The 27820-nt window shown below is 43.8% G+C and overlaps 1 protein-coding gene across 2 annotated transcripts; it reads left to right on the top strand.

Moving 5' to 3' along the window:
- The first annotated feature begins 991 nt into the window (after positions 1–991).
- Positions 992–27252, top strand: LOC144034692 (diacylglycerol kinase delta). 2 transcript variants are annotated; one of them, XM_077543640.1, is made up of 32 exons: positions 992–1047; positions 5489–5703; positions 6071–6218; positions 6702–6806; positions 14498–14608; positions 14680–14760; positions 14835–14939; positions 16405–16537; positions 16600–16706; positions 16794–16919; positions 17207–17309; positions 17380–17539; positions 17619–17727; positions 18541–18680; positions 18786–18873; positions 18952–19043; positions 19118–19217; positions 20018–20083; positions 20159–20330; positions 20408–20515; positions 21392–21476; positions 21553–21660; positions 21753–21849; positions 21924–22031; positions 22110–22223; positions 22335–22469; positions 22674–22837; positions 22925–23030; positions 24011–24100; positions 24180–24293; positions 24372–24480; positions 25701–27252. In XM_077543640.1, exons 1-32 carry the CDS (start codon positions 1027–1029, stop codon positions 25751–25753), a joined length of 3573 nt encoding a protein of 1190 aa, XP_077399766.1. In that variant the 5' UTR covers positions 992–1026; the 3' UTR covers positions 25754–27252. The 2 variants fall into 2 exon arrangements, with proteins under 2 accessions (XP_077399766.1, XP_077399767.1); XM_077543641.1 differs by lacking the exons at positions 992–1047; positions 5489–5703; positions 6071–6218; positions 6702–6806 and adding an exon at positions 13643–13999.
- The last annotated feature ends 568 nt before the right edge of the window (positions 27253–27820 follow it).

Below are 27820 nucleotides of genomic sequence, written 5' to 3'. Positions count from 1 at the left end.
AAATTATTGCTATGAAATTATTGTAAGTTGGTGACACTCTTGGTACACAACAAAATTGCCAGTGTTAGATTAACACTAAGAGTGTTAAATCTAACACTAGAAAAGTGTTTATGTGTCCACACCCATGGGTGTAAATCTGACATTTTTTTCAAAATGTAACTTTTTTCACACTTTACCAGTGTTACTCCAACACTGTATAGTGTTAAAAATCGACACTGGTAAACACTAAATAGTGTTGAAAGTACTCTACACTAGTGTCAGTGTTAATCATTTAATTCTGCCAAACTCCACTTAAAACTCTGGTGTTACACTTATTAGTGTAGTGCACTAGTGTCAGTGTTAAAAACTTAACTCAAGCTACACTTTACTCTGGTAAATGGTACTTCACTTCATATAGCATTTTTCCTCCTTACAAGGTCCTCAAAGCACTTTTGACTACTTGATGACAAGGCATCAGGAGCAACTGCGGGTTCAGTATCTTGCTCGAGGATACTTTGACATAGTCACACTGGCCTGGGATTAAACCCACGAGCTCAGGGTCGGGAGACGACCACTCTTCCACTGAGGCACGCCACCCTAACAACAACAACTGGATGTATACCTATTGAAATGTCAATAGCCCGCTGGAAAATTGGAAAGTTTCTCCTTCACTGAAAATTAGGGTGTGGTCAATTTAACACTCAAGGTAGAGCGCTTTGCTGTGTAGGCAGTCAGTGTATATAACATATAATGTAATGGCCTGCTTGACACATTAATACATTTATACGACAAGGTCAGATTTTTGTGTGGATGGTTGATTTCCCCCCCCCCCTTTCCCAGTTGCCAAAGAACGCCACCTGGACTTTACTTTAGATAAAGAGAAAGTGCCGTATCACTGCTCTGAATTTTTGACACTTGCAGCAACGACTCATTCCTCGTTCTTTACAGGGTGCCACAAACACCAAGCACTCTCCTGGCCCCGCCGGCTCTTAGTCGAGAGGTGTGGCGTGTTCGTTAGCGTGACCGCGGGGAGCCGTAGTTTGTTTGATGAAAGGTCTCTGTGAAAAGGTAAGAGGGAGGCGCTGAGGCGAGATTGTTGGCCAACTTCTATTCGTAATTGTTCGCTTTTCATTTGGACTGGCTTGTCATCCTGCTCAGAGCCACTAGGGGGCAGAGTTACATGCTGTCATGCTGGGAACATTATTGGCTGTGATGATGTATAACCCTTTGTTCTTTCATGTATTTCTTTTTGTCTTCAGCATCACATAGGATTTTTGAAGGTTCTTTTTCTCATCTGAGTATTGCGAACGTTTGAAGCTTCCAACTCATGAACGGCTCGTGAGTCCAAACAAAAACAGCACTCACATTTCCTCATTTCTTGGTGAGACAAACAGGTGTCAATGTGTGTTGAGAGCAATGTGACTGAAGGAATTCCCTACCAAGGGCTGTTCCAATGTTTTGTCTGAAGTATGTACGTACAAGTATGTGCGTCTTATCCAATTTGCTGACAAAGTCTGCCTGTTGTTGATGTGATTTGAAGTTGTTAGAGTTGCGAGACTGGACTCATTTTGTGTGTTTGCGTGGCTGACTTCCATGTCACATGACGAGACCGGCAGTCGTTGCCATGGAGGTGACTCAAGCCCTTAGTTTGGTGCAAGATGGAAGGCGCAACGGTGTTAGTGGCTGGAAGAGGATACAGAAGCTTTGATTTTGTCTTCCATTTTTGGACGTGACCAAACAAGGTGCCGTGTTAGTTCCCCAGTTCTTCCAGGTCCATTGTTTGGAACCTGCCGGAAGACTTGTTTTGTGTGAGTTGCTTCTCAACAACAGCGGCTGTTGTTTGTAAAAGCCAATGCTCTCACCTGTTTGCTGTTCAATCTCGTGTTGGCATGGCAACCAATATGCTGACCAGTCCAGCACACAGCAGCCTCTTTGTTTTTCCCACTCTGCCCGCGTGTGTGCGTTATTGTTATTGACTTGTCCTCTTGGATTCCATCAAGTGCTGACGTGTGGATCAACATGGCCGCTACAAACAGATGACTCAAATGTTGACCATCCGGACATCTCACTGCGGCATTCATAGCTTGAAGAGATGACATGGGAGTGGGCGTCCTTTTCCCTCCTCGTTTGCAGCACTTCCATGTGATCGACTCGCAGACTGTGGCTAAATAAGTCCAAAGGACAAGCACGCTATCTAGCCAGCAGCCTGACCTCTGCCTCATTAGCGTTAACAGCCATTAGCGTGCCTTTCTGATCAAAAGGGAAAAGGCGTTACTCCTCTTAATAATTGATCTCAGTCGTTCCCTCTCTCTCCATTGGTGCCCTTTTCAAACTTGTCCACGCTGAGCGGAGTGATGGGAGGCAGCACTAGGTGGCAGCATAGAACCACATGGGGGGGATGCAAATGAGGTCTGTTACTGCATCCCTTCATCTTCTTATCTATCACCAAGATGCTAATTAGCTGATAGATGAGCCCTTGTACCCTGTGGCCCATAAATGACCTTTCAAGATGTACGTTCAGAGGTCACTCGATGCTATGCTCCTTATTTAGTGTATGCTATCAGTAGTGCTGGCTCATGGAATTTCAACTACACCCACGTGGGAAAACGTGAAACTGTAGTAACAGGAACATCAAGCTGCTTTACTTTTATTAACATGCTTGTCTTTCATTTTCTTCCAAGAGCACTTGATGCTTTAAATAGGCGGACTGACTGACTACAAGTTTGAAGACATGCGATGCTAATTAGAGCACACACCTTGGTTGAACATGACACTCCCTTCAAGGTGTACCTGCTGCTATGTTTTATTTTTAATAGGTGTGTTGATTTTCATAAGGATGTTATTGTGACAGTGGTGACAATAAGAGGTGGATTCACTTGGGTTAGCCCCCATTGAAGGCCCACGTACCCAATGCATAGCCTTGGGAGCTCACTGCCCCTAAACCTCTGATCTTAGAATTGGCCCTGATCAGCCAGAATTATAATGATCATTCATTGTTAGTTAGCAGTGTTAAGAACTATGGGGATCACATGTTTTTATTCAGCAGCATGTTTTTGATTCAGTACAAGTTTTCTAAGCATTTACTGATGCGAGTCGTTATACATAGAAAAGCAGCTGCGAAAATGGACACACTATTTGCAAGTTGAAAAATAAAGGATAATGAATACGTGGATGTGCAACAGCACACAGCGTGTACAGTTATAATGATGATGCTGTCATTTCCCTCCCAGTTTGATGAAAACAGATGTGTTCATTATTTCGCTAGCTCTGCACCAAAAGAGGAAAACTTGGAATGCTGTGAAAATCATAATCACCTCCTCGGCCGAAGGGGGACCCACGTTGCCTTTTCGGGCTGTGCCCGGCCGGTCCCCATGGGTATAGGCCCGGCCACCAGACGCTCGCCTTCGAGCCCCACCTCCAGGCCTAGCTCCAGAGGGGGGCCCCGGTGACCCGCGTCCGGGCAAGGGAAACGAAAATCCAATGTTTGTACTCATCATTGGGGTCGTTTGAGCCATGCTTTGTCTGGTCCCTCACCTAGGACCTGTTTGCCTTGGGTGGCCCTACCAGGGGCATGAAGCCCCGGACAACATAGCTCCCAGGCTCATTGGGACACGCAAACCCCTCCACCACGATAAGGTGATGACTCACGGAGGGGACTCCGCCAAGGTTGCCCTTTGTCACCGATTCTGTTCATAACTTTTATGGACAGAATTTCTAGGCGTAGCCGAGGCGTTGAGGGGGTCCGGTTTGGTGGCCTCAGCATTGCATCTCTGCTTTTTGCAGATGATGTGATGCTGTTGGCTTCTTCAAGCCGTGACCTCCAGCTCTCGCTGGAGCGGTTCGCAGCCGAGTGTGAAGCGGTTGGGATGAGGATCAGCACCTCCAAATCCGAGACCATGGTCCTCAGTCGGAAAAGGGTGGAGTGCCCTCTCCGGGTCGGGGAGGAGGTCCTGCCCCAAGTGGAGGAGTTCAAGTATCTTGGGGTCTTGTTCACGAGTGAGGGTAGGTTAGAGCGGGAGATCGACAGGCGGATCGGTGCAGCGTCTGCAGTGATGCGGACGCTGTATCGGTCCGTTGTGGTGAAGAAGGAGCTGAGCCGAAAGGCGAAGCTCTCGATTTACCGGTCGATCTACGTTCCTACCCTCACCTATGGTCACGAGCTGTGGGTCGTGACCGAAAGAACAAGATCCCGGATACAAGCGGCCGAAATGAGTTTCCTCCGCAGGGTAGCCGGGCTCTCCCTTAGAGATAGGGTGAGAAGCTCGGTCATCCGAGAGGGACTCAGCGTCGAGTCGCTGCTCCTCCACGTTGAGAGGAACCAGTTGAGGTGGCTCGGGCATCTGGTTCGGATGCCTCCTGGACGCCTCCCTGGGGAGGTGTTCCGGGCATGTCCTACCGGCAGGAGGCCCCGGGGACGACCCAGGACACGCTGGAGAGACTATGTCTCTCGGCTGTCCTGGGAACGCCTTGGGGTCCCGTCGGATGAGCTGGCTGAAGTGGCTGGGGAGAGGGAAGTCTGGGCTTCCCTGCTAAAGCTGCTGCCCCCGCGACCCGACCCCGGATAAGCGGAAGAAGACGGACGGACGGACCTCCTCGCGCTGCTTGCGTCATCTTTTTGTTGTTAAGGGCAACCACAGGATGGAGTAGAATGCAGGAACGCTGTCACCTGAGCACAGTGTGGGTGTGTGTGTGTGTGTGTGTGTGTGTGTGTAACTCAAAATTTAATGCGGTGACTACATGCAGAATGGAGGCTAACTCAACATGACATAATTAGCTGTACTGGTGTTTATTTCAAGCGGGAAGTACAACATGTGCATCTTTACCAACAATCATCACCATATTTGTAAAGAAAAATTGCTATTTCTCTTTATATCGCCACTATACGTGTTAAATTATCACACTTGTACTGCATATGCGTTCAGCAAGCTAATATATTTCATGAATGTGTCTTTCGGTGGAGCCCAGAAAGTACCGTGCCGCTGCCGGCAGGTGGCAGTGCTGAGCTCATTGATTAAATGCGTAAAAGCACGCCGCTCTTCCCAAGTTCCCATAGAGATGTATGACCACTAGATGGAGTCTCGGCTTGTTGAGAACGTGCAGACCTAGTAGCCAACTTTAATTTTAACTCGTCGAATTATTTACAATTTTTGACACGGATTGATTTGTTAGAAACATCAGACATGCAGTTATGATATCAGATTTGTGCCTTTCATAATATATTACACTCAAAGGAAAGACCAAATAATTAATGATTTAAAAATATATATCTATTTATATTTAATATTTACTTTTATATTCAATCCAGCCCCAGAGTCAGTGCCTAAGCAGTCATGCACCTCGCCTCACGTCACCAAAGGAGCGTCAGTAATAATTGCTCGCTGCACATCCTTCCCGTGCATTTGCATCTGATTGCTGTGCGCGTGCGCGCGCTCAACAGTTTAACCTCGGAACCGCAACAACTGAGGCTTTCTAATCTGTCTCTCGATCCTCTTCCTCCTCCGCCCTGCAGCTTCGCTGTAGTCTCCTTCTCTCCCTCTCTCCGTCTCCCTCTCTTCCTTCCTTCCCGCCTCCCTCTTCCTTTCTGATCCGACTCGTTACTGACACCGCGAGCAGCACCGCGGCTGCGAAGCCGAGCGCCAGCGGAGGAAGAGGAGAGGGCCCGGCGGCGACAACTCGGAACCGGCCAACGAGCGCGCGCACGCGCGCGCGGCAGGCCGGCGGAAGGTAAGCCGAATGTGCCCTTGGTTTCGCGGTGTGTTGTCGAAGTCAAGGTGCCTCCCGAAGCGGCTTTTTTTTCTGCCACCTAAACGAGCCGCTTGCCTTCGACGTGCAGGGCGGGATGATGGGGGATCGAACGCGCTCGCGGACGTGCCAGGCTACATTGCAACGAGCGTCATTTTCCTCCCGTCTTTGACCATCATCATCACCATCATCACAATCACCACCACCACCACCATACATGTCGCCATCCTGTTGATAAACAAAGGAAGAACTTGCTGTACTGTAAAAGGTTTGTGTGTGTGGGTGTGTGTGTAAAAGCGAGATGCAGGGAGAAAGCAATTGATGCTTGATTTCATCACCTCTTCTGCAGCTGGTGCCGGATCGAGATTGACCAAGCGGACCCCATCCCAACATCTTTCCAAGCCCCATCCACCATGGCTTCCAAACTGAACCCCAACGTTCTGTACGTGGCCGAGCTGAGCGAGTTGGCCCAAACGGAAGCCGAGAGGACACCTCTTGTAAGTTCCGTTTAAGACTTGGATTTAAAGGGACACTTTGAGAAAGCTGGAAACTCAACGACTGCTTTGCCAGGGATGCCTAAGATTGTAACGCTTACTTTAGAATGAAGCTTCTAGAGAGATATTCATTTTACGTGGTGTTGCTAATTTTGGTGGGTGATTGTTTTTCAGTTCTGTGCTTTGAGTGTGATATAGTAAATATAGGAAACAGCTCTCTGTGTGATGCATGATGAAGGTTGAAATTGCCTTATGTTGCTTTCCAAAAGTGTTCTTCAAGCCTATTGACAGGATAAACCATTTTTTATTTATGTATTGAACCTTTACTTACGTTTCCAGGTTACCCTAACCCAATTTGACTGAAAAACAAAACAAAAATAAATAGAAACAGAAAATGAAATGTGGTTTGTGCTGGGGTCAAAATAGTTCATGGTACTGAGAGCCAAAATGGCCGCCTGTCATTGGCGCTTTCTTGTGGTTCCACAGGCCGGGGATGCCGGAGACGAGTCCTCGGACAGCGACGGCGAGCAGGAGGAGACCTCGCAGAAGCTCATCCGCAAAGTGTCCACTTCAGGCCAGATCCGAGCCAAGGTAGGCGTGCTTTATGTTAGGAACACTTTAAAAAAGTCAGACTCGTTCCGTTGTCTGACACGTGGCCAAGTTTCCTCCAGCTGATATCGTGATTGCTCCCTTGGACAGGTTTTACTGTAAAGCATGACCTAAACTCTTTTCACATGAATTATTAAGAAGCGAAGCACCGTTCGATCCGCTACACTCAGGCGAGCTTAATGTCATTGTGTCAAGTCCAGATCATTATCTATCGCCGCTACCAAGCGTTCACCGTAAATCACATTCAGATCAGAGACGCAGGATTCCACTGCCTGTTGTCATGGCAAAAGCCTCGCATAATGGTGACTGTGTGCTGCGGGCTGATGGGAGATCTTTCTGGGACGTACATGCTAGTGATGTCACATGATCTTGATGAAGAGAGTCGCCCTCTATGGGATTGATGCCATAACGGTTTGTTTGCCTCGTAACACGTCCTCGACCTCGTCCTCGTGCCTCCGCTCATTATGTCGCCCGCCTGTTGGCGCACTCGTTAGTGTGCGCCACTTGTTAGAGATGTGCTAATTTCTCCACGCCGTGACACCCTCGCCCCTGTCGCCTCACAGAAGTTGTGATACTCCTCAAAGATGAGATCTTAGGTGGCTCTAGTGAAAAATGCTCCCTCCTCGCGTGAGCGTTCATTTAATCGGCAGCGGCGGAGACTCTTGGCACCGAATGTCAGGTCGTTTCCGCGCTAACCTTGACGTGACCTTGCAGCCTTACGGCAAACTAATTTTGGACGGATGATCTTGATTAATACTCTTAGTCTACCCATGTCTAAGGGAAAAAAAAAGTGCCTCCTCCTCCTCTTCCGCCTCTGCTCCAAGTTTTGCTCTTGCGAGCTCCAGGCTCCATTACGTAAGGTTTCACACTTTTCCTTCGTGTGTTTCGCATTCGTAGCGTAGGTGTGCTTTTGGCCTTTTTTTATGTCCCACACATGCAAACAGATACGTCCCTTCATGATGTCGCTTTCCACGTTAGTCCTGCCTTGGTTAACACTTTTAGATGCAATGTAAATACCATGAAATAAAATATGGAATCTTTTGAATTCTAACCTAAATGTCTTCAGCATACAACAAAAGCAAAGGCACTTGACCTTGCCGTTTACGGAGCCCCTCTGGTGCCAGGGTGTGAAAAAACGTATTTTCTTTTTTTTTGCTAATCTGTACCCACAGTTTAGCATTTAACAGATGATTAAACTGTGGGAACAGATTGCTAAACTGTGGGTACAGATTAGTAAACTGTGGGTACAAATTAGTAAACTGTGGGAACAGATTGCTTAACTGTGGGTACAGATTGCTAAACTGTGGGAACAGATTGCTAAACTGTGGGTACAGATTACTAATCTGTGGGTACAAATTAGTAAACTGTGGGAACAAATTGCTAAACTGTGGGTACAGATTGTTAAACTGTGGGAACAGATTGCTAAACTGTGGGTACAGATTACTAATCTGTGGGTACAGATTAGTAAACTGTGGGTACAGATTAGAAAAATGTGGGTACAGATTGCTAAACTGTGGGTACAGATTAGTAAACTGTGGGTACAAATGAGTAAACTGTGGGAACAGATTAGTAAACTGTGGAAACAGATTGCTAAACTGTGGGTACAGATTGCTAAACTGTGGGTACATATTAGTAAACTGTGGGTACAGATGAGTAAAATGTGGGTACAGATTACTAAACTGTAGGAACAGATTGCTAAACTGTGGGTACAGATTAGTAAACTGTGGGTACATATTAGTAAACTGGGAGCAGATTGCTAAACTGTGGGAACAGATTAGCACACAAAAAAAAAATCATACCCTGGCACCAGAGGGGCTCCGTACCGTTCCAATACTTTTGGAGGGGACTATATTTGGTTGCATACTATATGTATAATTGCCTTGCGTCCGGTGGAGCTCAGAAGCATTTTACGGAACTGTTCCAAAAACCTCCAGAAATCCTTACCTTTTTCCCCAGAAACCTTATTTGACATGCTATGAGAGAATGAGACAAATGCTTTGCGCTAAATGAACTCCAAATGACCTTCCAAAATTCTCCGTCGCTATCTGTTACTTTTTGTGTTACAAAGTTCCAAGGAAGTTCTCCATGCTGCTATAAATACGTCAAGAAAGTGTTAACTTTACCAGAGATGCTTTGGCCTCATCACATTTGTTCACTTTTATGCGCATTTCGCTCGCCTTGCACAGCAGCGTACCACTCACTGTGTGTGTGGGTGTCGACTGTAGCCAAGATGAGTTATAGGTGTGTGTGTGTGTGGGTTGGCGAAAGAAGCGCACACACCAGTGTGTGGGATTGTCGACGTGCCCGTGTGTCTTTTTGTGCGCCTGCTTTGATTTATGCCCCTGGCTGGATGCGATAGCGTCGCAGTGCAACGCCGGGGTCGATAGTGAGGGTTGAGGGGACGGGGGGGTCAAAAGGCTGGAGGTGGTTGATGTTCTTGGAGTAGAAAGTATTGTGGAGACTTCAAGTGGACTAAAATGGCCGCTCAATGTGAAGGGATCCGAGACAGATGATGTCAAGCAAAATGTTTGAATGATTTCAGTTGACTTTTCTTGTCATCACTTTGTTTTCTGTTTTCTGCCTTCAGCCCACCGTGTTCTGCTCATGCTCCTTCTTGTCCTCTTCTTGTCCTTCACGTCCTTATCTTGTTCCTGTCTTGTCCCTCTGCTGCTGCGACATCCCTTTTGATTCTCCCCTTGTTCTCTCCTTGCACCCCCGAGCGTCACTCTCACTCCTTTTTTTGTCTTTTCCCTCTCCGTCACGCGCTGTCATTTCTCCTCCCGTAAGACCTCCGCTTGTAACAGGCCATTAATGTGAGACAAAAATACAGTTAATGAGCTATCTTCGGTGCCGGTGTCAAACTAGTGGCACTCGCTTTGAAAGTGCGCTAATGACAAGGGAGGAGCACGCCACGCGTGCACTCAGTTGTGTGTTTGTGTCATCACTGATGAGCTTTGGCCTGACTTGTGCGCTTGTGTTTTTGTAGCCATCCGAATGCGTGTCATCAATAACTGCCGCGTGTGTGCGTGCACGTATCGATCTGTCTCCATCTCCTCTTTGATACCTAATGGAGACTGACAGCCCAACTTTGACACGCACACTTTGTTTGTAATATGAGCTACAGCACTACAGTGCTGTTAAAAGGTATTCTCAAATTCTTTATTTATTTATTTTGTAGTTTCCACACTTTAATGTTTCAGATCTGAGATCAATACCAGATGCAGCAGCCCTTTAACATATACATGTTTTGCCATGCCTTTTGTGTTTGTAAACTTTCATGAGTCAATAACAGCATCATTTTTTTCCCTGCACTGCATCGCCACGGCAACAGCGCACGGCAAAAAAGACATTTAGATGAAAAACAGTTTGAAGACGGCTAAATTCTGAAGTTGGAGTTTGTTAAAATTAGTGTTGTCAAAGTTAAACCGCTAACTGATTAATTAATCACACAAAATTGTCCCATTAATCATATATTAACACAGATTAATCACACTATTAATTTTGACCTAAGATTATCCTTTAGCGTGACAGCGGATGGCTACGTTTAAGGTAGCACAGGTTGCGTTTGAGCAATAAACATAATTACATGCATTAAAGTAAAGCATTTAATAAATATTTGCATATCACATTTAGAATATTTGTTCATGTCAAAATTTTCGAGTCATTTTTCTTCCATTTTAAGTTATGCAAGTAATTAACTGATTAGAAAAAGAGGAGGATGAGCGTGTGCAGTGGATCAAAACATGTTGAAGACATCCTCATAACATTAAATGTCAAAAGAATGATCACATAACCGGTGTTCTTCAAATTTGGCGGGGAAAAAATGTTGATTAAAAAAAGGCTTTTTTGTTAAGCGATTAATCGTGATTAATCAAAACTCTAAAATGTGATTAATCTGATTTAAAAAATGTAATCGTTTGACAGCTCTGGTTAAAATATGACTTCTATACAAAAAAAAGAAGCCAAAACTGGTGCACAATTCCAAAATAAATGCAAAATGGCAGTCTTTCTAATACATTTAGCATATGGCTGCTAAAGATTTTTTGTAGGTCTTGACTTCCAATATTCGTAGATTATACTTCCAACCGGCGTGCCTTGTGAAAAAATTCTAGGGGGTGAGCCAATTAAAAAAAAAAAAAAGCACAATAACCCTGTAAAATACAAATATTTTGCCAGACTTATCATGAGTATAAAGTTTCACGAATGACCCCTGTAAATGTGCAAAAAGGGGCCAAAGTTGCACATTCAAACACTCATAGCTTACTTTCTGTGTATTCTAGGGTATGGTTACCAAAGACGTTTTTGTACGTCTGAGGGTGTTACACATGCCTCCCAATTTTCATAGCCCTAGGTCAAACCTCCACTAAACCTCTGTAGGGGGCACTACAGACCCATTTTCTTGAACTCGGGTACGAAAACTTTAAAATATCAAATTTTCTGGTGAGGCCAATGCGTGTACAAAGTTTGGTGAGTCTTTGTTCATGTTTAGGGTCTCAAAAATGCACACCAGCCATCAATCTCGCTTTGATGTTGATGTTTATTTGAATAGTTTAGATTTTGGACAGCTTGTATATGAAAAACGTCTACCGTATAGAATTGAATTGTAATCCCAGTGATATTGCAGACACGCTATGGCGTAGCCAACACACTCGTTTTCTTTTCAAATGTGCAATCTGGGTAACAAGGCCGCCACATGCGCAAATCTCTTGCAGTCGCGAAGCGCTTGCAGTCCACCGAACGGGCGACCACATCCTTCCATGCGAGACCTGTGTTTATCAAATATTCGGAGTTGGGAGGCACCAATTCAAATTACTCATGGTGCCTTTAATCCTGGGCCTGGCCAGACTGTGCAGATATGAATTTTATCAGCTTCATGGCTAATTGTTCATTGTGTCCAAATTGATTCAATAGTATGCATGTCTAACATTTCCATGAGGTCAGAAATGCAGTGACAGGTTTTGATAGAAATATTCCCAAACGCCATTCATGTCACCATCAATAATAGCACGCTAATCACACTAGGACATTAGACACCAGCGGTTGTCATCACTTTTCCTTTTCCTGTGTGTGCGTGCGGGGGATTATTCAGCGGCGCACCAGAACCAGATTTTGTCCGTATGCTCCGACGAGCCCCCTCCCCCTCCCCCTGTCACTAGCAGGAGATTATGTGTCCTTTCTCGCACAAACCCTACAGGCGGAATCCCAAAAAGGGGATGATAGTACGGATTTGCATTAACAGTAAAAAACGTAAGTGTGTGCTCACACACTTATCCGTTTCTTTTCCTGTACAAGTCATGTGTGCTGTGTGTGTGTTAGTGTGTCTATAAATAAATGCACGGGGGTGCATGAGACAGGATGTGGTCGCCTTGGTGCGAAGTCCTCCCACGCCTTGTTTTAACTGCGTCTCAGTGCTAGCGGTCAGAGCTACATGTTTGAGCATGATGCCCGATGTGAGGCGTGTCTATTTCAAGCCTCCCAAATATTTGTTCTTTCTCTCTCGGCCCCACGCTGGGCAACACGCACAAGTGCCCGTGCCACGTCCCGGTCTGGTGCGACTGGAAAAACATGACAGAGTGTGTGTGAAAAGGTCACAGGGTGCCGGTGTCTGGCCCTGCTTTTTATGAATAAGAAGCCACTGAACAAAATAACCAGCAGTTATTTATGAGATTTGTACAAAAGCTCCTATTGTTATGAGATGATTTCAAATTACTACATATTTAATTATTAGGGGTGTCAGGCGATTACATTTTTTTAATTGCAATTAATCACATGACTTCAATAGTTAACTCACAATTAATCGCTCATTTTATATCTGTTCTAAATGTACAATGAGTTTTCATATTCTTGTTAACATAAAAGTAGGAAAAAAAATAAACTAATAGAAATATGGCTGCATCTTTTAGTCATTGATATAGTAATGTCATAATAATTAATAAAATTGAGTTAAAATTAAAAAGATGTACTGTACTGTAAAAAGTGTGATATTGATTTGTGTTGAGGTAATTTTTCTGCCACTAGATGGCATAATTGCGTTTGAAAGACCTTGGTAACAGTTCAGTGCATTTTTCTTTTCATATTAAGAGCTGCCGAATCTTTAACATGAAGTAACTTCTGCAATTCTGCACATTTTGTTTTTAATTTTAAAATACAACTTGACCCCAGTCCCCACAAATATCTGCATTATTATGACATTTATTAATGCTAAATTTTGACGTGGACGTGTCGTTAAAGGAACTTTAAATTAACTCAAAATGAACGCACTAATTTTGACACCCCTAGTAATTATTTGTGCCTGGGACTTGTTACCCAAATGCGTCCCGAATCCATTCAAATGGGTTACTAATTGTACTTTTGCCAAAAAACACGTCATAGTCTGAAAAATGCAATTAAACCCTAATGGTAAATGGAGTTTATAGCACTTTATGTACACCATTTGTTGTCCGAAACTTATATCGTCCCTTTTTTGAAAACACATCTTGTGTGCATATGTGGCCGACATGCTAACACAGCTGCATCAACCTATGTAAAAGGTTTTCATTTTTAGTATAAAATAACTTACTTTTGGATTGTTTTTTTTGAGGGAAGTGGAAAAGTGAGTTGCAGCCTATAAAACCAGAACGACGAGTGCACACAAAGTTACACGCACACACCGGAGGGGAGTGGTGTGTGTGTGTAGTTCAGGTAGGAACAAGCCTATTTCCTTGTGGCTATAAATATTACTAGTGGAACCTGCATAACCGGCACTGATAGTAAACATGCGTAGATACCAGAAGTGGGCGGACCTTCCTGCACACCTGAGGAGGTGTCATCAACTAACAAGGTGTGGGATGCAGGAAGTGACCTGGTATTGCTTGAGGCGCTGCTGGTGTGGCAAGTGAGTTGCGGGCTGGTCCAGTCTGAGGGCTATTATTAGCTACATTAGTGTCGCCTGCCCTTTTTTGCTTTTTTTTTTTTTTTTTGGCAATGTGAAAAACAAAACAAGTTAGCCGGCTAAGATTCATGCCACGTGTCGCCTGCCGATGCCGGCCCTGTGCTCAGCGATCGGGTGCTGCGTGGCTCCTGTGTGGTTCCGACACAAGGGGGGACGGCTCGGCGAGGATGAGCAGCTGAGCCAAAAGGACCCACAGGAAGACAATTTGGTCCAAAACTGCCAAGGGAGCCACGTTGTGCAAGAGGTCAGTGTGACAGTAGAAAGGACGAGATTGACTGCCAGCCCAGTTCAAATGGATCTTTTGAGAGAGGCATCTTGGGTCTTTACTTTGTTTGGTTGTCAGCTCTGGTGGTTCACTTTGGACGTGTGCTGCATTGGAACAAAGTCCAAGCAGCCATAAAAGGGAATTCCACGAGATAGCCTCCAGTGCTCAACTCACAACTTTGTTACTTTCTCAATGACAGTACTTTGGACCCCCCCCCCCCCCCCCCCCCCACACACACACACACACACCTTCATTAACGCGAGTATCCAACAATCACACCCAACACTGAAACTCGCCTCTGCTAACTGCCATCCGTGCTGGAGTTTTTAGAGTAATCTGACACAGAAACGACTTTGCCATGTTGTGTTGCCAAAGACAAACAAACAGGACAGAAGAGTTTGCCATCCGCTTTGTTGGGTTGGACGAGGAAATCAAGCTCGTCACTTGTTTTGTTTTCCCTTCTATTTGTGTGCGCAGAAGAGTGTGAAAGAGGGAATCCTGTTGAAGCAGACCAGCTCCTTCCAAAGATGGAAGCGCCGCTACTTCAAGCTCCGAGGGAGGACGCTCTACTATGCCAAGGACTGCAAGGTAACAAAGTCCATCAGTTACAGAGGAATAACAAAGTAGTAACAAATCATTGGTGGTCTTTTTTTTTTTAGTCTCTTATTTTTGATGAGGTCGACTTGTCAGATGCCAGCGTGGCCGAAACCGGCACCAAGAACGTCAACAACAGCTTCACAGTGAGTGAGCGGGCGCCACAGCACCTTTTATAGCTAAATGATGCTGCTGTTAACGTCGTTGTCATCTTTCTCAGGTTATCACTCCGTTTCGCAAATTGATGCTTTGTGCGGAGAACAGGAAAGAAATGGAAGATTGGATCGGGGCCCTCAGATCTGTTCAGAAGTGGGAAATCTATGAGGTGAGTACGGGAGGGTTCTTGCCCACCTTAGTCGAGTGTGCCTTGAAAACCCGAATATTTGCCATGCGCAAAAACCCGAAGGAGACCCCTGGGTTACCCCTTTTCTAACTCAAATACTTGGTCTAACTCAAAGTCTAACTTCAATACATTGATTTCTACGCGGCGTTATTACGTTATTATTCAAATGCCACAGCCTGTATATAAGTCCGTGCGTCTGGTGTGATGACATGAATATAATGTCTTTTATTGACTATAGAAAGTTAAAAGCGGACATGATAACTATTAACTCATTCACTCCTAGCCATTTTCACTGAAGCAATCCCCTTCACTCCCGGCTGTTTTACTGGATTTTGACTGATTTTGCGGGGCCCACAGAATATTGTGTTCTATTAAAACATTAAATGTACCCAAAAGAAAGATTAGAGTCTCTTCTTTCACCAGGAAAAAAAAGTATATTTTTATATATCTGTTTCCGTTTTGCAGCAAATAGCATTAGAATATAGATAAGTTTCATCATTATTCACAAATCTGCTTTAAATTGTGGGTAAATCAGCTTGTTTTCAAAATGGCCCCGGTTGATCTCTTATACTTTGCTGTCACCTGCTGGCCGTTTTGTGCAGTTGAGAGGCTGCATCAAAGCCTTCTGTATGCTCTAGCATTAAAAACAAAAACATTAGACCTGTCAAACGATAAAATTTTTAATCAGACTAATCACATCTTAAAATGTTGATTAATCACAATTAATCGCTTAATAAAAAAGGCTTTTTTATCCCAAAAAATTCATTAGAGCTGTCAAACGATTACATTTTTAATCAGATTAATCACATCTTAAAATGTTGATTAATCACGATTAATCGCTTAATAAAAAAGGCTTTTTTATCCCAAAAAATTCCCGCCAAATTTGAAAAGCACCGGTTATGTGTTAATTCTTTTGACATTTAATTTTATGAGGACGACTTCAACATTTTTTGATCCACTGCACACGCTCATCCTACACTTTTTCTAATCAGTTAATTACTTGCATATTTTAAAAATGGAAAAAAAATGACCCCAATATTTTGACATGAACAAATATTCTAAATGTGATACGCAAACATTTATTAAATGCTTTATTTTAATGCATGTAATTATATTTATTGCTCAAACGCAACCTGTGCTTAGTGTGCTACCATCTGTGGTCAAAATTAATAGTGAAATTAATCTGCGTTAATTCATGATTTACGCAATAATTTTTTGTGATTAATTAATCAGGTAACGCTTTAACTTTGACAGCACTAAAAAAATGTATAAATACGATATAATGATGTTATTGTGGAAGCAGATTTTCCTAATTCTTCTACTTTAACCTGAATATTGACTGCATTTAAACGTAGTGGTTTAGGTTTGCAGAAGGTTTTTTTCTGTTCCCTGATTCTTTCAATGGTGTGCTTGGATGAACTTTAGTGACGGCTTTCTCAATATACAGGCCAGCCAGTTCAACATGGAGCATTTTTCGGGGATGCACAACTGGTACGCCTGCTCGCACGCCCGCCCCACCTTCTGCAATGTCTGCAGGGAGGCTCTGCCGGGCGTTACCTCCCATGGCCTTTCTTGCGAAGGTACACGCACCCACACGCACTTTTTACAGGGAAGCTAACACACTTTGACCGTCTTCCCAAAGTGTGCAAGTTTAAAGCTCACAAGCGCTGCGCCGTCCGCTCCACCAACAACTGCAAGTGGACCACGCTGGTCTCGATCGGCAACGACATCATTGAAGATGAAGATGGGGTGTGTTTGTTTTTTTGTTTTTTATGTGTCTGCTACATATGAATGTGATCAAATGTTTACAAGGCGGTGGTATTTTTTCCCCCCCAGGTGTCCATGCCCCACCAGTGGCTGGAAGGCAACCTGCCCGTCAGCGCCAAGTGCGTGGTGTGTGACAAGAACTGCGGCAGCGTGCGGCGGCTGCAGGACTGGCGCTGCCTCTGGTGCAAGGCCATTGTAAGAGCTACTTGAGGTTACGTCATCTCTCCTTTTCCTGTTGCGAAATCCAAAATACTTGTGGAAAAGGAATCCGTAATAGAATGAGAGAACGTACTATGCGGTATGAACGCCATCCCACGCTTGCACTTAACAAGGCGTGCGTCGATGATGAGTGGTTTGATTGGACACACTGATCCACACAAAGACCAAAAAAAAAACCATACTGATATTTTTTTAGGTTAGTGAAGTGTCATTGGTTGCATTTGTGAAGGCTGTATTGGTGTATTTGTGTGTCCACACATAAGGTCCACAGCAGCTGCAAAGAACAAATGGGCAAAGTGTGTCCCCTGGGCCAGTGTAGGGTGTCCATCATCCCTCCTACAGCACTTAACAGCATTGACTCTGACGGTAAGAGGTCTCACACACACACATACACAATGTCTCCCTTGGCCAACGCTTTCTTCATACGTCATCTTAGGCTTCTGGAAGGCCACGTCGGCGTCTTGCTCCAGTCCTCTCCTGGTCCTGGTTAACTCCAAAAGTGGGGACAATCAGGGTGTCAAGTTCCTGCGCAAGTTCAAGCAGCTCCTCAACCCGGCCCAAGTCTTTGACCTGATGAATGGGGGGCCAGAGCTCGGGTAGGGGTAGGCCCGGCCGGCCCCGCCATCCGTGCCCAACGTAGCGTTTTCCTAACCGTGCCCTTGTTTTGCGTTCCAGCCTGCGCCTATTTCAAAAGTTTGTGACGTTCCGTATCTTGGTGTGCGGGGGCGACGGCAGCGTGGGCTGGGTGCTTTCGGAGCTGGACAAACTCAACCTCCACAAGCAGGTGAGAGACAAGAGATGGTGGGAAGTGAGTGTATATACTGTCATTAAAATACATTTTGCTTTAAAAGAAAGCTACTAAGCTTAGCTACTAAATAAGAATGTGTGAGTTTGTTGTAAATATATCATACTGAGAAACATCCTCATTATTTAGTACAATTTAAAAATGTATACCAGAAGGACTTGAATTAATTATTTTTTTCATGCATTTATTTGTTATTTAACTTATTGTATTTTAGTATTTTATTGACTGTTTTTTTTTTTATATATGGTTTGTTTTACTAGATTGTATGTATACGGATCTCAATGTGTAGCACTTTGGAAACGCTCGTTTATAAAATGTGCCATAGAAATAAAGTGGATTGGATTGGGTTGAATGGTAGAATATAAACCAAAAGTTACCTTTTGGATTTTAGGACTGGCATAGTCGTTGAATCTATGCAAACAATAGCTTCTTGCATGTCGTGTATGTTTTAATTTAATTGCTAAGCGATGTCAGTTGATGTTTACAAGGAAGACAACATACGAAAATACTAGTTTAGCTTAGCGCTAGCTAGCATCTGCTAATACGCAATGTTTTTGGATGTTTTTTTGTTTTTTTTAGATACACTAATTTGTATTTTGGGGTCCAATTCTGGGGGCTAAAAAAGCAGATAGCCAAGATATCAGCTTGCTATGTTTCAAAACAAAGAAATAGAGCACTACTATTTAACAAAAACATATATTAGTCACTTGCCATTGAAAATTTCCATTCTTCAATCTTCAGACTATCTTGTGTTTTTCCCCCCATTTATTTATCTTGTTTTGTTTTTGGCAGTGCCAGCTGGGTGTGCTCCCTCTGGGCACCGGGAACGACCTGGCCCGCGTTCTAGGCTGGGGAGGCCTCTGTGATGACGATGCCCAGCTGCTGCAGATCTTAGAGAAATTGGAGAGGGCCACCACAAAAATGCTGGACCGGTAAGCGCTGCTTGCTTCCATTCCATTGATTGCAATAACGAGGCACTCAGGACATGACATGGCCAACTTTCCTCTTATATTTGACCCGTGTGTGCATGTGATCAGGTGGAGCGTGATGACCTACGAGGTCCCTCCCACCTCAAAAGGCGCACCATCGGCGAAGGAAGACGACACCCTCGATTCTCCCCTGCAGGTGAGTGTAATTGGTGTTGATCAGCGACATCGCCATCATCTTAATCATCACCTCGTGTACGTCCGTGACTTTTTTCAGGTTCACATCACTCAGTATGCCGACTCGGTGGCGTCCCACCTGGCCAAGATCTTGGACTCGGACAGGCATAGTGATGTCATTTCCTCCGCAAAGTATGCGTCTAATGCAGCAGCTTGCACTGACGGTGTCACATGACCACTTAACTCCATCCCTCCTCTCTGGACAGGTTCCTTTACGGGACGGTGAACGAGTTTGTGGCAGAGGTGGGCAAGGCGTATGAGAGAGCCACGGAGAACAAGGAGGAAGCGGATGCCATGGCAAAGAAGGTTAGACAATGACATCTAGAACATCCATAAATAGTATGTGTTTTGTTGGAAGCTCAGCCATGATGTCACTTCCTGTCACGAGTACGCACTATAGCAGAATATTGCAATGTTTGCGGCTACGGCGTTTACTCTTATGGAAAGATAATCGCGAATTTTTGTCTTCATCCAACTTTGATGAACCTTGACGGACCTGGATTTCTCACAAAAATGAAAGGCTAAAAAAAAGACTAATTAACTCATTCGCTGCCATTGACGGCTATAGACGTCAAAAATTCCTTTGAACTATTTCTATTTATCATTTTTCCCCCCACTTTTGTTAACAAGAGTATGAAAACAGATGTAAAAAAAATTAGAACAGATGTAAAATTTGTGATTAATTGTGAGTTAACTAGTGAAGTCATGCGATTAATTACGATTACAAATTTTAATCGCCTGATGCCCTTAATTTACGAAAAATGTTTAATAAGCTTTTTTTTCAATGAAAAGATTATTTATTATTATATATATATATATATATATATATATATATAATATAATATAATATATATATATTATATATAATATGATTATTAAAAATCGTAAAACGTGATTAATCGCATGACTTCACTAGTTAACTCATGATTAATCCCAATTTTTTATATCTGTTCTAATACAATTTTAAAAAATCTAGGTTTTTGAACTCTTGTTGACAAAAGTGGGAAAAATGTTTTACTAATAAAAATAGTTCAAATGAATTTTTGACGTCTATAGCCGTCAATGGCAGTGAATGAGTTAAAGACGAATATTCTCTTTTCTCCCAGTGTGCTTTGCTAAATGAGAAGCTGGATTCCCTGGTCAAAGCTTTGAGTGAGGAAGCTGAAGCTCAGGTAACAGGATGAGCAACTCCAAGTGCTGTCTTTAGTCAAGGGGGGGAAAAAAATCATTCCCTATTTTTTTTCCAGGTTGTTCCAGCGGGTTCTCTGTCCAGCCCGGAAGGTGGTGACTCGGGCCCGGATAAAGATGGAAGTGACGTGAGCTCCGACACCCAAACGTACCGCTACAGGGAGCAGCTGATGCTGCGGGCAAACAGCCTGAAAAAGGCACTAAGGCAGATCATCGAACAGGCCGAGAAAGGTAAAAGAGATGTTGGTTCTCGGGGGTGCGGGAGGGTGCGGGAGGGTGCGGCCCGCTCACTCGTGTCATTTTTGCAGTGGTGGATGAGCAGAACCGACACACTCAGGACCACAGCATGTGGTCATCATCATCTTCCATCAAGCGGGAAAACAGCGAGGAACTCAAGGATGCGGAGACGCGCACATGTAAAGCAAAATCCATTTGTTTGAATGCACCACAAATGAACTTCTTCAGTTTTGTGATTAGCTGCTTTGTTGCACGTTTGTTTACATTGTAAGAAACAATTGTGAGCAACTCGCTAAACGTATTTTGATTCATAAAAAAGAAGACACTTGGACGGGCCACAAGATACGTAAATAAATGATACTGAAAGTTTATTCAAAGTTGCCTCACGTTATAACTATTTGAACGGGTGCCTCCTTTGTATGAAACAAAAAAATGTAGAAAACAAAACAAAAAACATAACTTATCTTTTTACTTGACAAATAAATAAATAATGACAAGGTTCTAAGCCCAACCTTTTTTGCTCCTGCGATCGCTGGGATCGAACCCGTGCTGTGACGACCTATCCAGTTTGTGAGCACAGAGCGCTACCAGTGAGCTAAAATTCTGGGCTGTCCAGAGAGTTTAGGACTTTATTTGAACGCTCAGGAAGTGATGTACGAAATACTTTAATATATAACATAATTCTTTGTTTTGTTTGGTTTTTATTGGCAAACTACTGTTTGCAGTATTTTGCGGTTCCTTTGGGGCAACAGTTCTGAAGTTGCCATTATATAAATGTCCCATTGTATAAATGTCCCATTACTTTGGGTCTAGTCTGGTGTTTATTCATGAGGACATGTCACAAAGGCTACTACAGGAGTCTTGTTGTTGTTTTGGGGTGTAAGCGTAGCTAGCTAGCTAGCTAGCTTCATGCCACAATTGCGCATGTTTTCAGCAATTATGTAAAATGTGTATAATTCATTTTACAGGGACTTCAACATTTCTTATTTGACTGTTTTACATATAAAGGTAAACAGTTAGTGTTTGTTTTTCTTACCCAAGCATCTTCTGTCCAGGCTACAGAAGTTTAAGTCCGTCCTCGTCAATCGTTCTGGAGAAACCAGCGAGCCTCCACACGGTCAACTTCAACGAGGACTCGGTGTAAGCGCCCATCCGCTCGCCGTCCGCTCGCCGTGGCGCTTGATTGTCCTCACTAAGCATCTCCGCTTGCCTACAGACAATGCTTGGAGAAGTGTGTGATGAACAACTACTTTGGCATCGGTCTAGATGCCAAGATCTCGCTGGAGTTCAACAACAAGCGCGACGAGCATCCTAAAAAGTGCAGGTAGGTAAAAAAAAAAAAAAAAAGAATACGCTGATAGTTTCAAAAACTCGTCAGGCACTTTGTCACTGTTTTTGTGTGTTGATGTCCTGCAGCAGTCGTACGAAGAACATGATGTGGTACGGAGTTCTGGGGACTAAAGAACTGGTCCAGAAGACCTACAAAAACTTGGAACAGAGGGTTCAGCTTGAGGTTTGAAGCATACACGAACACAATTTGACCAAATTCCACTTCTGCTTCATGAAACAAAAACAATGTCTGTTTAGTGCGACGGCGCGGCCGTTCCTCTGCCGATCCTCCAGGGCTTGGCGGTGCTCAACATTCCCAGCTACGCCGGCGGCATCAACTTCTGGGGGGGCACCAAGGAGGACAACGTGAGCACATTTGGGCGCGCGATGTTCAAAACGGAGGATCGTCTTCGGTAACTCTTTGTCTCGATGCTCTCGTTGCAGAACTTCGGCGCTCCGTCTTTTGACGACAAGAAGCTGGAGGTAGTGGCCGTGTTTGGCAGCATGCAGATGGCCATGTCCCGAGTCATCAACTTGCAGCGCCACCGGATTGCGCAGGTTACATGCGTAAATGAATTGAGTTGAGGGGCCTTGTTGTGAGACTTGTCGATCAAGTCTTGCCGATTATCCTCCTAATGTCTTTGCTGGCGTCGTCTATGTTGTGCTCAGTGCCGCCAGGTGAAGATCACCATCCTGGGCGATGAGGGCGTCCCCGTGCAAGTGGACGGCGAGGCCTGGATCCAACCGCCGGGAATCGTCGAGATACTCCACAAGAATCGAGCGCAGATGCTGACCAGGGACAGGGTACGTTGAACCCCGCGGGGCGCATGTTGCCATTTTTGCTGCGAGTCGGGAGGATCGTTTCCCCCGAGAGTGACTTCTTTTGATTGTCCTTGTCCTCACCTAACTGAGGTCATCTCTGTCCCAGCTGAACCACCTCCTCACATGTCCTTTTGAAATATCCTCACGGTCTATTGCTGTCGGTCGGCGTTGCTACGCGCGGCCCAGGCGTTCGAGAGCACGCTCAAGTCGTGGGAGGACAAATTAAAAATCGACAGCGACCGCGCCAGCAGGCCCCGCCTCAACTCGCAGCAGTCCATGGAGTACCTGACGGAGGAGGAGTGCGCTCAGGTGCAGCAACTGGGCATCGTGGCCGACACGCTCATCATCAAGTCAGTCACCCGGGTGCTTTTTTTTTGTCTCTTCTCATGACACCCGGCAGAACAATCCTCATCCCCTCCTGTCTTCCTCCCCGCCAGGATCCGCGAGACCGCCAAGACCCACAAGCTGGTGGAGCAAGAGCTGGCGCATGCTGTCAACGCCAGCGCCGTGGTGCTGACTGAGGCCAAGCTGTCCAGCCCTGAGGTAGGGATGCCAGGCGGAGGCGGATGTGTCCAGACGGGTCGACAGATGGCCCGTTGGACCCACGCAATGCACATTTGAACATGAGATGTACGTGTCAACCCTAACAAGAGGTCGATGATGCCAGAAACATAGATGACATCGCAACATGACATTTTTGAATGCATCCGGATGTAGTGACTTCATTTGTAACTAGCGTGACTTTTATCCGCCATTTTTTAAATTTAGTCTCAGTTTTAGTCTAGTTTCGAACACGCTTGTTAGTTTCTACCTCATCCCGTTTTTTTTTAAGTCAACTATAAATCTAGCATTTTAGTCTTTATTTTAGTCCCAAGAAAACAAAATTTTATTCATCTAGTTAACTGTCAACGTTTTAGTCAGGACAATCATTTTTTTATGTATATAGTTTTTGTCAGCAGATAATGTTGAACATTTTGGATGTTAAAACTATTTGACATAAAATCTTCTCATCTTTTTGATGAAAAACAGCTTGACACACAATTACAGTATAACAAGTGGCTACTATGGCTACATGCTACAAGCTAGTAAATTAGCCAGCATTAGTTAGCGGTCGGATTAATGTTATTGTTGGAATTTTACAGCCATTGAATTAATGTTTTGTTATAACTATTTAACTTTTTTTTCTTCTTTTTTTTATTAACCTTTCACCATGAATCTACCTCCTGTCTGTCCCACTGTTTGTGCATGTTGCACTTGTTTGCTGCAGATTTGAAAGAGGGGGGGGGGGGGGGTCACTGTGTGTTAGCAAAAATAGGATTCTACAAAATCATATTTATATGTTAACGATGAAAATGCATACTGATTTAGTCACAGTTATTGTTATTAGTGTTTTAATCTAGTTTTCGTCCGGTGAAAAAAGTGTGCTGACAAAAATATTTTTGTTTAGTTTTCGTTAACGAAATTAACACTATTTGTAACAAAATGATGTTGCTGTAAATCAAATGATGATTGTTTGTTTTCAGTTCCTGAGTCGCAGCACGGCCGTGGAAATCGTCAACAGCAGCAAAGTTCTGCAGGCAGAGACGACCATGCTTCTGGACGGACAACATCTGGTAACCTTTCTCACCACTTGCTGCTGCCACCTTTTGCCATCTGGCCTGTGACACACCGTCCGTGTCTCTTCCTCTTCAGTTCGAGTCCCCTGAGGAGGCGGAGCTCCGCTTAACCCTGAACAACCTGAGCGCTGAGCTCCACAAGCTGGTCGACATCCACTGGATCTGTCCACTGATGCACTGTGCTGAGGGGGTAAAGGCCGCGGCACATTATGGTGCGGGCGGCCATGCGGGGCGTTCTGACACGTGTGATTCGTGTGTGTGCGCACAGGACTCCGTGCGTCCCAGCGGTAAGAGCAGCATGAAGCTCAAGATCATGCCGAAGGTGAAGAGGGAGAGGGACAAGCTCCACAAGCAGAAGTCCAACAGCTCGCTCTCAGGTTAGAACAACCGACACAAGCCACACAAAATCATCTGGCGGGCAAACACTTGAAGCTAGGCTCTTGGTTTTGAGCACGCTACTTTGCTGCCCTCTAGTGTGCTCGTGAGGTAAAATCTGCAGATGTGTCACTATCTGCTTAGAGCGACTTTCACACAGCGTTCTGTTCCGCATTCCATATTGGTCAAGGTTTTTATTCACTAGTCCGATACGACCCTTGTGCCCAGGACATGAGCGTTTATTAACATAATTAGATGTCATTGTGTCATATATGATTTTTTTTTTCTACACAAAGTGGCATACACAGTGAGTTAATTTAAAAACAAAACAAAAAAATCTCCCTGCCTTTCACATTGTATGGAGGACTAAAAATGCCAAAATAATAATATACATGGAAATAAAAACATTATATATATATATATATATATATATATATATATATATATATATATATATATATATATATATATATATATATATATACATATATGATTAAATATCAATAAATAAAACACTGCTCTTATACTTATTTCATGCTGCAAAGATGCTGTCAACGCGAAATGAGTCATGAAATGTTATTCAAATGAGGGGGCGGTCCTAAGACGTTACTTTACTAATTACTGATTAGTTAGATTACCAGTTGCTTAATTACTTATTTTCAGCAGATGCCGACACTTCCGCTTAACACAAAATTGACAACTGGTTTTGCCAAGTCTTTATTGGAAGTGCATTTTTAACAGTAATGTTTAAGTTTTTTTTTTTAATTAATAAATATATATATATACAGTATATATATATATATATATATATACAGTATATATATATATATATATATATATATATATATTTTTTTTTTTTTAGAGTAAACATGAATAATTGTTTTAATGTATAAAAAAAAACTGATGCCATCCCCCGTAAAGATGAATGTGATATTGTACATTTTTCTAATTTGCCAACTTTGTTTGGTCATGAAAGTCTACTAGATTAGAATACTCAAGATGGCTTCTATTATTGAGTAATGCTTTTACCGGCATTACTGATGAAACATGGCCCTTAAATTGAGAGCAATGATTGCAGATGAACTGTTTTGTGAAAAAACTTTTCTGGTACATTTTTGCACATGTTCCTACATTACATATACACCCAGCGGGATACATTGTGGTTATGCATGAGCGAGCACACATTTGGAGCTTCTATTTCATTTGAGTTGCTCTGCCTTAGGAACATTGGACGTCAAGTGCGCGACCCCTGAAGCCGAATCTTCGGGAAACTGACGATCTTTTCCGGTGTCACCTTGACCATCACGGGTGGCGGAAGGCCTTCCTCCTGCCCGCCGACGCCTGCTGGCCTGACTGAGAGCCATCGCTCAAGGATGAGTTCTCCGTCTTGCGTTTCCCTGCTGTACATTTGTTTTTGGAAGGGTCTCCTAGCCTGTGCTATCGAAAGAGCCTACAACGAATGTGTCGTTTTGTCCGAAACACAGTGTTTACACGTCGCTTGCATGCCGAGTGCAGCCATCTTTTCCAGACCCGCTGAGCATCACATTGAAGTGGGACTTTTGGGGACGCTTTGTTGCAAACGAAGACGATTTGCAGGAAAATCTTACATGTTGGAGAGTGAAGAGAAAAGACAAAAAAACATACTGAATGTATTTTACGTGTTGATCTGTAAAGAACTACTGATGATAATCATAACATTCATGTGCACATCCAAGGTTTCCTTCTCAAGTGGTACTTAGATTGTTTTGCTTGTCGTGGCCTCAGCAGGTACTCAAGAAGTCACAGGGTGACGAACAAACAGTTGATTGTAGATGTATCGCACCAATGTACTGAGCCTTCGCTTTGCCAGTGGTTTCCAAATCTTGTGGCTTTGCTGCCTTCCGGTGCAGAAAACATGAAGTCAAGTAAGCCAAACAGTCAAATAAAAATTTGCGTAAGCGTGTTTAAGATAAATAGATGCTTGTTGTGAGGGGCGTACAAAATCATACTGCGCGGGTATTAATTGATCAGGAACATGCTAGCTTAGCGTTCACTCTGCTGTGGTAGGATGCTGCTACTGCATCTCTAATGTGCTGCCGCCTTTTTGCCTTTAGAGGCTTTTGTGGTGTTGTGCAATGTAGAGCGACAAACTCCGGCCATTGTAAGGGCGCGCGTGCATGCGTGCAATGTGGCGTTTATTTCAAGTTTACTGTGTCTTGCCTTGCACTTTACAGACTACTTCATGGGGGGAAATATGAGTCTGCGTGTGTGTGTGTGTGTGTGTGCGCGCGCGTGTGTGTGTAAAATTAGGTGAAAAATAACATTATTTATGTTTAACTATTAAGCGTGTTAGTAAACACACGTGAACGCATGGCCGTTGATGACGTGATCCGTGTTCCTCCTACTCCTGTCCGCTGGCGAGCCGGTCCAACATGTAACCATGGTAACCATGTCGACCATTTGAATTTTGAAGCCAAAGCTTAAGTGGACTCATGAATCACTGATTTAATGAAGAGATGTTTGTGTACAATAATTGTAACTTTTTGAAATTGTATTATCAAATTGTTTTGAACATATGAATGCAACGTGTGTAATGGTCTTAAAACGAGAGCTTATGCATATTTAATTTTTTATAAATGAATGTTTAATGTGATTTAATGGGAGTTAGGATCATCCTGCAATGCCGGGCGTGTGCGCGAATGTCTTCGCGGTGCCAGTTCTGTCGTGTGCTGTAGTGTGCGGCGCGTGTAACAAAAACAAGCTTTGGAAATTAAAAAAAATGTGTGCGAACAAAACGGATGCGTCTGCTGCTGCTTGCAACTTGTCTGACTGACAAATGTGTTTCGATAAAGATGATTGCCGCACTTGATCTTCGCCATCTCCATGTTGTCCCCTGGCACCACAAAGCCGACCCCTGGCTTTGCCTCTTTCCCGAAGACAACACTGCCCCCTGCTGTACTATTGTATGACAGCCTGCGTCAAATGCATTTTGGACGTAATTTGTGGCAACGTAAAATGGCCGCCAAGGCACTTCCGGTGGCTTCACCTCTCACGACAGCGAGTCAGTCGCATATTTGACAGTCCATTCATATGTTAAGTCTATTGGGAAACCGAAAATAATATATTAAGTGAATATGTGGGCTGGCCCTTCATAATTGTTGTCCTGTGCAGTGACTTACAATGATCTTAAATTTGTAAATACTAGACAGGAATTTAAGTTATATGTTTAAATGGACTATAATGCTCGGGTTATATTGTTCATTGAATTCAGGCTTTTATTTAAAAAAAATAAAATAAAATAAATAAATAAATAACCATGCTTTTGGCATCTAAAAAATATGCCCTTGTATGGGAAGGCATTAA

This window comes from Vanacampus margaritifer, chromosome 15, assembly GCF_051991255.1.
Source record: "Vanacampus margaritifer isolate UIUO_Vmar chromosome 15, RoL_Vmar_1.0, whole genome shotgun sequence".
In the NCBI taxonomy this organism is placed as follows: domain Eukaryota; kingdom Metazoa; phylum Chordata; class Actinopteri; order Syngnathiformes; family Syngnathidae; genus Vanacampus; species Vanacampus margaritifer.
The sequence above is the reverse complement of the archived record's forward strand: the minus strand, read 5'-3'. Positions and strand labels throughout refer to the sequence as shown.

Bases quoted from the DNA above. Each gene is read 5' to 3' on its own strand.
- LOC144034692 (XM_077543640.1), top strand. From the start codon at position 1,027: ATGAAAGGTCTCTGTGAAAAG. The intron at 5,704-6,070 runs GTAAGCCGAATG...CCTCTTCTGCAG, and splicing joins GCGCGGCAGGCCGGCGGAAG to CTGGTGCCGGATCGAGATTG. The intron at 21,850-21,923 runs GTTTGAAGCATA...ATGTCTGTTTAG, and splicing joins AACAGAGGGTTCAGCTTGAG to TGCGACGGCGCGGCCGTTCC.